Here is a 13,805-nt window from a genome sequence, read left to right as displayed (position 1 = left end):
TATTTATTTTATTAAAAAAATAATTATATTTTCCCTCAAATTTGAAAACAACTCAGACTGAGCTCATAAGTCTTTATCCCAAGGGAAACAGATGAGCAAGTGAAAGGAGAGTTTAATATATGCAAGTACTCATCCCTTTACCAACAGTTAATTTAGCAAGCACCATAATTAGTGACTGTTTTAAAGCAGAAATAAATTGACAAAAACCCAAATGTTAGCCAAAAAGCTGCCAGAACAACCTACCTCATGCTGTTTTCCCAAATAACAAGAGTTAAGAATAGAGAATTTGATGATATAAAACAACTTCTAAAGTTTGCTATTTTATAACTTCAATCTCGGAGCAACTGTAAAAACTTAATTGGAAAAAATACAATGTTAGATCTCTACACTTGTGACATGTGCCCTTTGATGAATTTTTTAAAATGCTAATTGTTTCCTATTAACGCAAATTTCCCAAATCTCTCTGATTCTGGAGTCTTGGGGGAAATAATTATCTACTGGCTCTGATATACAGAAAAGAGACCAAGATAGAACTCACACAGCTGTTTCAAGACTGAAAAAGGCATCCCAGACGGCTCTGAGAGGCCAAGGCGTCAATGCCATCAAAACAGAGCCCAACACAGGCTGTGCATGGAGACCTGTGCATTTCCTTGCGTGTCTCTGATGCTTTCATTTAAAAAAAACCCAAATACCAGAATCAGTACTTCAGTAAGTTGACTCAACCTTTTGATGCTATTACATTTTCTTAGGAAATAAAGAAGGTACAGGGGCCTATTTATTTTGTCGAGACAAAAACTGATGATATTATGTGAGTACTCACATTGTGATAAAGGAGAGAAAATAAATTTCCACAAATATTGTATTGACAAAAGTCAAAATATAAAAAATTTGAGGTTTTTTTTTTTTTTGGTAATAGTCTACTATTAATGAAAAGAATGAAATTCATTTGCTAGGGATGGACTGAGGATAACATTTTTAGCTTATTTGGGATTGAAAATAAGCATTTCCTATCACCAAATTGATCCTAATGTTCATCTGTAAAAATCATTCTTCTCTCTGGCACTTGGTAAAACCATGTAGTATGCTGGATACAGGTCATAAGTTTCCAAACTGTGCTTGGTCTAGAATACAATGGTGTCTGACCCTAGCCTTTCATTGCCTTTGACCTATTTTATAACACTGCAATTTAACCTTTTGATGGCAATGCAAAAAACTTGCTATCTGGGAACGTGCATAAAATTCCATGCAGCAAAGGTTCTAGAGACTTTTCCCCTGCCCCACTGTAGAAGCAGCCAATTTTACTTTTGTTTGCATATTTTTATTTTGGCCATACCTTGTGGCATGCAGAATCATAATTTCTGGACCAGGGATTGAAACTGTGTCCCCCTGCAGTGTGGAAGCGCAGAGCTCTAACCATTGGACTGCCAAGGAATTCCCTGTTCGCATATTCTTAGCAACAATCCTGATGTATAATGTATATTTTTTGGCTTCTCTCCTGAACAGGTTATAACACTTTATAGATTCCCTCGAATTGAATTAAATACAATTCAAATTGTGTCACAGACACAGGTTCAGTTTTAAAAAATCTTTATGAGTTATAGTATCACTTTTTTTTTAAATTGATTATTTAATTGGAAGAAAACTGCCTTGCCACACTGCGCTGGTTTCTGCTGTGTAACCACTCACACCAGCTGCAATCCTAGGTCGTCACAGAGCACCAGGCTCGGCGCCCTGTGTTATGCAGCAACTCCTCACCATCTGTCTATTTTGAACATGACAGTGTATATATGTCAACGCTCCTCTTTCCATTTGTCCCACTCTCTCCCTACCCAACTGTGTCCACAAGTCTGTTCTCTATGTGTGCACCTCCATTCCTATCCTACAAACAGGTTCACCAATACATACCTATACGTTAGTGTCTCTTGTTTTTAAAGACTACTGTTTAATAGCATCAGTGGCACACCACCTTTACCAACTAATCAAAGTCAACACTACCAATTACGAGACAAATTAACATCTATGTCTCCTGACAGCATGCAGTGATACATGCATAACCTCACTGTAATCATAAAGCAGCATCAGAAAAATCCAAATTGAAGTACATGCTATAAAATAACTACCACACACTCTTTAAAATCCAGAACATAAGAGACTGAGAAGCTGTTCCTGATTAAAATGAACTGAAGGGAGACATGACAGTGTAATCCAACATGTGATCCTAAATTAGATGCAGGACCAAAAATCAGGATATTTTGTTAAAAAGGACATTTGTGGGACACCTGATGAATATGAATAAGATCTATAGATAATACTGTATCAATAATTTCTAGATGTGATAATTATACTAAAGTATTCATATGTATCATGCCTGCAGCTTATTCTAAGACATTTCTGTGGAAAAAATAGGAAGAGAATAATAATGCAGATGTGATAAAATATTAACATTCAGAGAATCTGAATTTTACCGTACCATCTTAAAACTTTTTTGTGAGCATGAAATTAATTCAAAATAAAATTGTCTTCTTTTATATGTAAATTTAACCCTGACTCGCATATCAGGGACGCACAATAATTTTAAACAATGTCCCCAAAGTTATGTTGCAGAGGGCAATTAATTCCAGAGGACATAATTAGAAACTAGACTAAACGGGGAGGAGGGAAGCAAACCATGGCTTCCCACACGCTCTTCTACCCTCAGGGTCAGTCCTAACTGCACGGCCTCCACTGATAACACACACTCCTTACCCGCTGGCCACAACCAAAAGAGTGTCTGGATACTTCTGCGAAGAGCCCAACCATCATGTCAGGCACACACCTCTAGCCCACCCCCACTCCTGTTCCCCACCTCCCACCTGTTCCTTCTGTGTGTCATCAGCAGTGTCTGCATATAGACCACAACTCAAGGCTTTTGCAACTCTCATCTCACCAAACAAACCTTATCTGAAAACTGCACTCACATTTTCTCTAGCAGCCTCAAATAAAATAAAGATATGAAAATGTGGCAAGCTGCCCTGATGCAGATCATAGAAGAGGGACCAGTAGCAATTTTGAAGAAATGCTGAAGATAATTTACAATCAGTAGTCATAAAAATTACCTTGAGGAATGGAATAACAAAAGGACGAAGAGGAAAGTTTGTAGCTTCTTGGAGCTTGCAATGGAATTCTTCAATTGTTACTGTTGAGTTCTGAAAAGATAAAATAACACTGTTCAACTTCAAAAACTGGACAGTGTTCTCCTAACATAAATCTGACAGTGCTGAGCCCTTTGAAATAATGAGGATAATTCCAAGAGCACTATTGTGAACCCAGATCCCTCTCAAAAGTTTACCAGATTCTGTTTCCTTTATGAAAGAAATCTAGCCTCTTTGATTTACTTCTCAACTGTCCCAAATCTGGTAAGTTCCCCATAATGCTCAGCAGCCTGGGCAAAACAGGGCACTGCATTCCTCCCACTGAGGTCCCCTGTCTTGAGGGATTCACCACAAGTCACCTTAGGTACAAGTAACCAAGAGTACAGTGTATCCAGGTGTCCAGTTGAACAGTTCCCAAATTGGTACAGAATATCAACTTAATGACTTGGAGCCTCATTTCTTCAGTTCATTTCTTCATTGGTTCTGCCTACCTCCTAGCATCAGTTCCCTAAATCTTCTAAGCTAGAAGTTAATAACAAAAATAGGTGCTCTTCAAGTGTTCTGTTTACAAATCAGAGTACCTCCAAGTAAGCAGACTTCCACTAGTTATGTATTCCTAGGAAAGTTTTCAGCATTTCCCCAGTATTTTTTCAAGTCTTTCTTTAAACTAGGATTCTCAGCTTCTCTAAGAGGAATATAAAAATACAAATATTTTCTTCAAAATTCACAAACTATTTTTATTTTTACTTCAATTCCTTAAAACACAGCATACTAAGTTAAAAACAAAACATTTATCTGAATTCTTGCTTGCCTAAAAGAACAATGACGACTTCTAGGATTTATTTTTACAAAATCATCAAGTGTTCAAAGATATAACATGTACTGCACAAATTATTTATCAGCAAAGTATTACTTCTTAATAAGAAGAAATGGAAAATATATAGGTCCACCAACACAAAACTGGATTAAAAAGTATAATGCATTTATTATTGCTATAATGCATTATTATTTATTATTATTATTAATAATGCATTATTATAATGCATAATACATTAGAACACTTAGGGTGGTAGATTTGTATGCATAAATGAAGAAAGATACATATAATATACTAAGTGAAAAACCAGAAACATAGAAGTATATTCCAATAATACATTTTATCTACTGACAATCAGGGAATAAAAATTAAGTATAAGAGAAGGGGCTTCCCTGGTGGCTCAGACAGTAAAGAATCTGCTTGCAATATGTGAGACCCATGTTCAATCCCTGGGTCAGGAAGATCCCCTGGAGAAGGAATTGGCAACCCACTCCAGTATTCTTGCCTGGAGAATTCCATGGATAGAGCAGTCTGGCAGGCTACAATTCATGGGGCACAAAGAATAGGACATGCAGCTTGTGGGGTATTCCAGTTCCCGAACCAGGAACTGAACCAGGGTGCTCAGCAGTGAGAGCATGGAGTCCTAACCACTGGACCACCAGGGAATTCCTCAGATGTGATGTCTTGTTTGATAAGACACAGGTCTTCTGCTATATTTTCAGCCTTTATTTTAGCCCCACATTCTTTCTTTCCTCCTACTATGACTCAGATCTCTTTCAAATCCCCAAGGTTTTCTTCATGTTTTTTTTTTTAAACTTCTCTATGTTGTATAGACTGGGTAGTTTTTTCAAGTGCTCTAGCTTCAAGTTTACAGATTCTTTCCTGTCTATTGTTGAGTCCATCACTGAGTTTTTATAATTTCATTATTATATTTGTCAGTTCTTCAGTTTGCATTTAGTTCTACTTTATACCTTCTATGTCCCTGCTGAGACTTTGTATTTCTTCATTTGTGTAATTGCTCACTGAAGCATTTTTATGATGGCTGACTCAAAACCCCTATCACATATTTCAAATATCTGGGTCACCCTGACTGATGTCTCTTGGTAACATTTTCTCTTTACATTCAAAGATGGTCATGTCTTGGTATAAGTGACTTTCTGCGGTAAACTGGATGTTTTGGGTTCTAAGACTCCAGATTTTATCTACATATTCTATTTTTGAGGCATCCTCCATCAGTGTGCCATTGAGAACAGGAGCATCTTTGAAGCTGTCAGCTGCGGTATAATCCCAAGCTTCCCACTCAACCTCTGTTGATCTGAAGAGGAAGGAGGGGTTCCTTACTGATGGGCAGTGGTGGGAGCTCAGACTCCCCACTAGGTCTCTTATGGGAGAGGGAAGATTGTCCATTATTATTTTTTTCCCTGAGCTGGATGACTACAATAAGAGTGATTTTTGTCTAAAAGTTTTCTACCTTATTGGACGCTCCTCTCCTAGTTGTTTGGCAGAAAGAGGTGGGTTTATTGTTCTTGTGGTTTTTGGTTTGCTTTTGTCTGTGCTCATTAGCATTTCCTTGTTACTGGCTTCTCCAGACCACAGTCCAGGATATATGATGAAAGCATAAAACCAAGGGAACTCACTGCTATGTACTTCCTTGGGTCTCAAGGTCACTAGTCAATCTGCTTTCTTCTTTCAAGAGTCTTAATTTTGCTTTATGTAACTGTTTTTTTTTTTTTGGCTGTATTTGTCAGGAGGAATAGGAAGAAGTATACCTTTCTGTTGGAGATTCCCTGGTGGCTCAGATGGTAAAGAATCTGCCTGCAATGTGGGAGACATGGGTTCGACCCCTGGGTTGGGAAGATCCCGTGGAGAAGGGAATGACAACCTACTCCGGTGTTCTTGCCTGGAGAATTCCATGGACAGAGCAGCCAGGTCCGACTCGCAAAGAGTCGGACTCGACTAGAGTGACTTACACACACCTTTATGTTACATCTCTGAATCAGACTGGACATGACCATATCATATTCCATTAAACTGAGGTACTGTCATTTACTCAGGCATTTATAGAACATTTAGCTGGTTCAAATTTTTGGGGGGCCTTATAAATACTGTTAGTGCACATTGATTATCATTTTCTTAGGATGAACGTCAAGGAGAAATACTGGAAAGTCAAAGGAACTGTCTAGTTTAAGGCATAAACTATCTTCCAGAATGTGTATTTTCCAGATAAGCAGCCAGAGTAGAAAACATTTATCTTTACCTTGCAGTGGAAATTGCCACCCTTGCTTCCTGGTATAGTTAAGGACAACCAGGACCTTATCTCTGACACAACAGAAACACCACATGCACACAGGTGAATTAAACTCTGGCTATGGTACCTATGTGACCTTTTCTGACTTTGCTAAGCAAGCTTTCTCCACGTGGAATGACTGTGCATTTATATATGCTTCCCAAAATCTTAACCATTCCTTACGTGAATAGAAGATCAAATAAAGCTTTCATGGATTGGGGAAATATAATAATCTAAAGGTGTTAATTTTCTTCCAAATTAGACAAAGTTTTCACCAAGAGGGTAGAAAAAAAGAAAAAGGAAAGGGAAAAAGGAAAAAAAAAGACAGGAAAAAGAACAGACTGGTAAGTTCAAATGCAGTACGCATTAAGACAATCATTTTATCTACAAATAGTGACAGATTTATCTTTTTCCAATCTTTATATCTTATTTACTAGGCTATAATGTTCAGGTTTACAGAGAATAGACTTTCTATCCAGTTCCTATTATCTGAGGGAAAGCTTTTGAAATTTCACCATTAAGCAGAGGTCTGCTGAAGGTTTTCTGTTTATACATACAACTGTCATCAGATTAAGGAAATTCCTGCTAAATGTGCACTTTTTAACAACAAATAGATATTAAATTTAACAAACACTTGTCTCCAAATATAGTTTCAATACCAATTACTATAGATTCCATGTTTCTGTAAGCCCTCAAAATTTCTACACTGAAACTTCATTTCCAATATTTGGAAACACAGTCTTTGGGAGATGACTAGGTCAGGAGGACAGATCCCTAATGAATGGCGTTAGAGCTCTTATAAAAAAGATCCCAGAAAGCTCTCTTGCCCCTTCCGCCCTGTGAGGACACAGTGAGAAGACCATCTATGAACCAGGAAGTGGGCTCTCACCAGACATCTAATATGCTGACCTTTGATCTTGAACTTACCAACCTTGAGAGCTGTGAGAAATGAATATTTGTTGTTTATAAGCCACCTACTCTTCAATATTCTATTCTAAGAGCCCAAAAGGACTAAGACACTGATCTTTTTTTAAAATCTACTTTAATTAGAGGATAACTGCGTTACAATGTTGTGTTGGTTTCTAATGTACGACAGTGTGAATCAGCCATAAGTAGATACATATCCTTTACCCCTTGAGGCTCTCTCCCCACCCCCACCATCCGATCCCTCTAGGTTTTCACAGAGCACCAGGCTGAGCACCCTGTGTTTTTTTTTTTTTGAGCACCCAGCAATTTCCCACTAGCTATCTATTTTACACATGGTAATGTATGTATTTTGATGCTACTAAATTTGTCCTACCCTCTTCTTCCACCGTTGTGTCCACAGATCCATTTGTCTATGTCTGAATAAAATGTTGATTTTTTTTTAATAAGCTTATTTATTTTTATTTATCTATGTGTCTAGTTTTGGCTGTTCTGGGTCTTCGTTGCTGTGAGGACTTTTCTCTGGTTGCAGCGAGTGGGGGCTATTTTCTAGTTACAGTACACAGGCTTCTCATTGCAGTGGCTTCTCTTGTGGAGCACAGGCTCTAGAACGCACCAGCTTCAGCTGCTGTGGCACGTGGGCTCAGTAGTTGTGGCTCCCAGGCTCCAATGCATATGTGCACAGTTGTGACACACAGGCTTAGTTGCTCTGCAGTATGTGGGATCGTTCCAGATCAGGCATTGAACCTGACTATCCTGCACTGAGCAGGAGGATTCTTTACCACTGAGCCACCAGGGAAGCCCCAAGATGCTGATCTCAATGAAAATCTCAATATGTGAGAATATAAACTGGCATAAACTTGGAAAAACAATTTGGCTTTATATACTAAGTTTATGTACATGTATACCCTATGAAATCACAATTCCATTGTTCAGTGCAATGTTTGCATACATGTACTATACATAAAAATGCTCATTATTTACAATGGCCTTTGTACAGAATAGACAATATAGTTGGTCAACAACTGCTAACCACAGGAAAGCCTGCTTGCAAGGTTGGGGCACTGATTGGTGTCGAGGCACTTATAATTTCCTACACTGATACAAAACTTCTCATAACTGAAAAAGTGAAAGCATCTCAAGTATTCATTAATGGATGAATGCATAAGCAAAACATAGTGTGTATGTGTGTGTGTAATGAAGTATTAACTCATCTTTAAAAAGGGAGAAAATTGTAAGACATGCTACAACATGACTCTAGACTAATAGGGTGAACCTTGACAATATTATATAAGTGAAATAAGCCAGCCACAAAAAGATAAATGCTGTGATTTCACTAATATGAGGTACCTAGAGTAGTCAAATAGAATGATGGCTGGCAGAGCTGAGGAAAGAAGGAAATGGGGAATCATTGCTTAAGGGCACAAGTTACAGTTCCAAAAGATAAAAAAAATTCTGAAGGTAGATGGTGGTTGATGTTGTACAACAATGAGTATATTTAATACCAGTGAACTGTGCACTTAAAAATCGTTAAGATGAAAAAAATAGTTAAGGTGGTAAATTTTGTGCTATGTGTATCTTACCACCTCTTCATGATCAAACAATTAAAAAATTTGAAAGAGCAAAAAGACGAAACCTTAACTCAAGCACAGTCATTTAAAAGAGACAATTGGCTATATCTACATTTGGCTCAGATGGTAAAGAATCTACCCACAATTCAGGAGACCTAGTTTTGATCCCTGGGTCGGGAAGATCCCCTAGAGAAGGGAAAGGCACCCCACTCCAGTATTCTTGCCTGGAGAATCCCATGGACAGAGGAGCTTGGCAGACTACAGTTCACAGATTCGCAAATTCGGACATGACTGAGCAACTAACACTTTCACTGTGAAGGACTAGCAAACCACTCCACTGTATCCTCAAGATGTTTTCTCTTGAAGTCTTGTCTGCCCTCCTTGAGATGGAGACTCCAAACAAAAAAAAAGTGTATTTTCATAGCTCATAGCTAGAAAAAAATTCATTTTGTGTATGCATGCACGTGCAAATGAGCTGTCATTTTTTCCTTTTACTCTTGAAATTAAGCAGATCCTACTTAAAGTAATTTGCTGCTGGAAATGGCATCAGGCGAATTCTGATGTCTACTTTGCTTCCAATTATGTTCAAACTCGTTTTGACATTTAAGGTAAATTTTATTAGTCTAGAGACAGAAAGACTTTTCCATGGTACTCTAAAATCTGACCAATAAACAGACCCCCCTCACCCCAAACAAAGAAACAAAAACACCTTCCCTCAATGGATGACGGTATTATTTTTACAAGCTCTGATTTATGCTAAACACTAATTTTCCTTCTAGGAGTCTGGAATTTCATACATGCTGCACAGAGTGCCTATTTGCCCGGGCATTGAGTGTTTAATGGGGTTCCTTGGGTAGAGACATCACACATATGCTGCTGTTATCTTCACAGATGGGGATGGGGGAAGAGTGAACTCTCTCCGACCATTCATACAGGGAAAAAGGAAGCCTACATATGGATTCCTACAGATCCTGACTGTGTCTCACCTTTCTGATCCAGTTCTGTATCCTTATTATACTTCTGTATTAAATCTCAGCTCTGGGAGAAGGAAATGGCAACCCACTCCAGTACTCTTGCCTAGAAAATTCCATGGATGGAGGAGCCTGGTGGGCTACAGTCCATGGGGTCACAGAGAGTTGGACACGACTGAGTGACTTTTCACTTTCACTTCCTAAATACAATGGTGGTTCTGATGATTGCACTTAAAACTGGGATGTTGGACTATATTTTCAGTATTCTGTTAAACAGTAAAGTACTGTATAGATAAAATGATATTAAAAAATATTGTTACCAAGTGTCATCATGTAATATGGCTGAAAATCCTAACTGTGTGGAACTACTTGTTTTCTATGAAAATGGTCTAAAGATTAATTAGTGAGAAATGATATAAATTTAGAAAACCCTTCAATAAATAAATAAATAAATAAATAAATCTCAGCTCTGGGCACAACAATATGCCAAGTCCCAAGAATTCTAGCAAATCTCAAGACGTGGGAGTGGTGTTGGGGGACCTATGATGCTGCCTCAAATAAGAAACTCAAATGTCCATTGAAAAGCATAAACTGTGGTTAAGAATTCGGCTGCCAATGCAGGGGACACAGGTTCGATTCATGGTCCAGGAAGATTCTACATGCCTGTACAACTAAGCCTGTGCACCACAACTACTGAAACCCTTGCTCTAGACCCCATGCTCTGCAACAAGAGAAGTCACAGCAATTGAGAGGCACATGAACTGCAGATAGAGAGTAGTCTCCACCTGCTGAAACTAAAGAAAGTCCTTGTGCAGTAACGACAACCCGACACAGCCAGAAATAAATATTTTTACACAGTATAAATTGTGGTATATTTCTATAATGAAACATTATACAGCAATGATAATGAACCACCTACAGTTATACAAAACAACAGGGACAGAATCTCGCATGATAAAGAAGTCACTTATTACATTTTGTCTTGTATGAAAGTAGTTTCTTCTGCACAATACTGAGTAATGTTTTAAAGCAGCAGTTAATAAACTTTTGTCTTGTAATCCCTAAATTATTGTGGGTTACATCTATCAATAATCACTATATCTGAAAACAAAACTGAGAATTAAAAACACTTGTGATGGGGACTTCCCTGGTGGTACAATGGTTGGGCATCCACCTGCCAATTCAGGGGACACGGGTTCGATCCCTGGTCTGGGAAGATTCCACATGCCACTGAGCAGTTGGGCCCTGGCACCACAAATACAGAACCTGTGTTCTACTGAAGCCCACGAGCCTGTGTCCCACAGCAAGAGAAACCACCGCAGTGGAAACCTCACACACCGCAACTAGAGAGGAACCCCTGCTCACTGCAGCTAAAGAAAGCCCACAAGCAGCAACAAAGACCCAATGCAACCAAAAATAAATAAAGGATAAATCATTTAAAAAAAAAAAAAAAAAACACTTGTGATGGATACAAACTTTTGTAAGGAAATAAAAACCAACTCTGCAAATTCATGCCAGACACTACCGTAGGAACAGTTGGCCCCTGTTCCTTGGATGACGAGACGGGAGTGCATTCCTGGGATGCATAGGATATCTCCTACAGAGAGCTACTTCTCCAGAATCGGGAAATGTAACTAACCTACCACATACATAAAAATACAAAGAAAAATGTAGACAAAATGAGGCAACAGCAGAATGTTTCAGACAAAGGAACAAAATAAAACCCCAGGAGAACAGGTGATGTAGAGATAGGCAATCCACCTAAGAAAGAGTTCAGAGTAACGATCATAAAGATGATCAAAGAATTTGGGAGGAAAATGGATACACAGAGCAATAAACCAGAATTTTTCAAGAAGTAATTAGAAAATAATAAAAAACAACCAAAAAGAGGAGAAGAATACAACTGAGATGAAAAATTCACTAAAAGGAATCAATAGTAGACTAAATAGATAGTATTATCGATAAATGAGCTAAATGACAAAGTATGGAAATCACTGCCACCAAGCAGAAAAAAAAATGAACAAAAATGAAGACAGTGTAAGAGACCTCTAGAACAACATCAAATGCACTAATGTTTGCATTATAGGGGACACAAAAGAAGAAAGAGAAAGGGTCTGAGAAAACATATTAAGAGATGATAGCTGAACACTTCCTTAAACTGGGAAAGGAAAAAAAAAAAAAAAAAACTGGGAAAGGAAACAGTCACCCAAGCCCAGGCAGAAATGACAAAAATTAAAGATAAACAGAATATTAAAAGCAATAAGGGAAAAATAACAAACAACATAAAAAGGAATTCCTATAAGGCTATCAGCTGATTTTTTAGCAGAAACTGCTAAAAAAAAAGAGGAGTGGCACAATATACTTAAAGTGATGAAAAAACTAGGAAATGGAAAAGCTTACTGGTAAAGGCAAATATAAAATAAAGGCAGGAAATCATCCATACACAAAGCTACTGGAGGGTGGGGTAGACAAAAGTAGCAACATTTCTGTATCCACAATAAGCAGTTAAGGGACCCATAAAACAATTAGATGTAAGATATAAAACCAAAAACAGTAATCATGAGGGGAGCAGAGTATAAAATGCAACGTATCTAAAACTCATCTGGAAGAAACCAGCAACTTAAAACAAGCATGTGTGTATGTATAGAGACCACTATACAAAAACCTAATGGTAACTGTAAAACAAAAATCTATAATATATTCACAAACAAAAAAGGAATTAAAACACAACACCAAAGATAGTCATCAAATCACAGAAGAGAACAAAAGAAGAAAGGCAAAAAGGACCTAAAAAACAAATCCAAAAAACAATGAACAAAATGGCAATATGAGCATATATACTGATAATTACCTTAAATGCAAATGAACTAAATGCTCCAACTAAAAGACAGACTGGCTGAATGGACACAAAAACAGGACCCATGTATATGCTGCCGAAGCCTGGAGGGCTACAGTCCAAAGGGCTGTGTACAGTCAGATAGGACTAAGTGACTGAGGACGAGGCATATGTCAGATCTCGAGACACATATAGACTGAAAGAGAGGATATGGGAAAAGGTATTCCAAGCAAACAGAAATCAAAAGAAAGTCAGAGTGGCAATACTCGTATCAGACAAAATAGACTTTAAAGACTGTGACTGGGAATTCCCTAGTGCTCTAGTGGTTAGGACACCATGCTCTCACTGTCGAGGGCCCAGGTTCAATTTCTGGTCAGGGTACTAAGATCCCACAAGCTGAGTGGTGTGGCCAAACCTCCCCGCCCACTCAAAAAAAAAAAGAAAAAAAAAAAAAACAAAAAACCACCAACCCACCAAATATCATGATCAAAGGATCAACCAAGAAGATAGAACAATTATAAATATATATATGTACCCAACACATGAGCAATATACAAGGCAAATGTTAACAGATACAAAGAACCTTAATACTCTATTTAATCAATGAACACATCACCCAGACAGAAAATCAATAAGGAAATACAGGTCTTAAGTAACAAATTATACCAGATGGACTTAATTGATATTTATAGGGCATTCTATCTGAAAGCAGCAGGATACTCACTCTTTTCAAGTGCTAATGGAACATTCTTCAGGACAGATCACATGCTGGGCAATAAAGCAAGCCTTGGTAAATACAAGAAAACTGAAATCATATCAAGCATCTTTTAAAACACAAACACACAGAGGTTAAACAATATGCTACTAAACAACCAACGGGATCACTGAAGAAACCGAAGAGGAAATTAAAAAATAATACCTAGAGACAAATAAAAATATGACACCCCAAAACCTATGGGTTGCAGCAAAAGCAGTTCTAAGAGGGAAGTTTACAGTGATACTACTTTACCTCAGGTAATATGAAAAATCTCAAATAAACAACCTAAGCTTACACCTAAAGCAGCTAGAGAATGAAATTTCTTCAAAAAACAAATCCCAAAGTTAGCAAAAGGAAAAAAAGCATAAAGATCAGAGCAGAAATAAATGAAGTGGAGATTTAAAAAAAATGATCAATGAAACTAAAAACTGGTTCTTAGAAAGGATAAACAAAACTGATAAACCTTTAGTCAGACTAATAAAAAAAAAAGAGACGGCCCAAATCAATAAAA

The 13,805-nt window shown here is 37.7% G+C and overlaps 1 protein-coding gene across 3 annotated transcripts in view; it reads right to left on the bottom strand.

Moving 5' to 3' along the window:
- The window catches only part of CBFA2T2 (CBFA2/RUNX1 partner transcriptional co-repressor 2), a 141,470-nt gene that overhangs the window by 22,871 nt on the left and 104,794 nt on the right, over positions 1-13,805 (bottom strand). For all 3 annotated transcript variants that reach the window (XM_043883182.1, XM_043883181.1, XM_043883180.1), the window contains exon 4: positions 3,096-3,185. In XM_043883182.1, the coding sequence (XP_043739117.1) occupies positions 3,096-3,185 (90 nt within the window). The remainder of the gene's footprint in view (positions 1-3,095; positions 3,186-13,805) is intronic.

This window comes from Cervus elaphus, chromosome 23 (assembly GCF_910594005.1).
Source record: "Cervus elaphus chromosome 23, mCerEla1.1, whole genome shotgun sequence".
In the NCBI taxonomy this organism is placed as follows: Eukaryota; Metazoa; Chordata; class Mammalia; order Artiodactyla; family Cervidae; genus Cervus; species Cervus elaphus.
The sequence above is the reverse complement of the archived record's forward strand: the minus strand, read 5'-3'. Positions and strand labels throughout refer to the sequence as shown.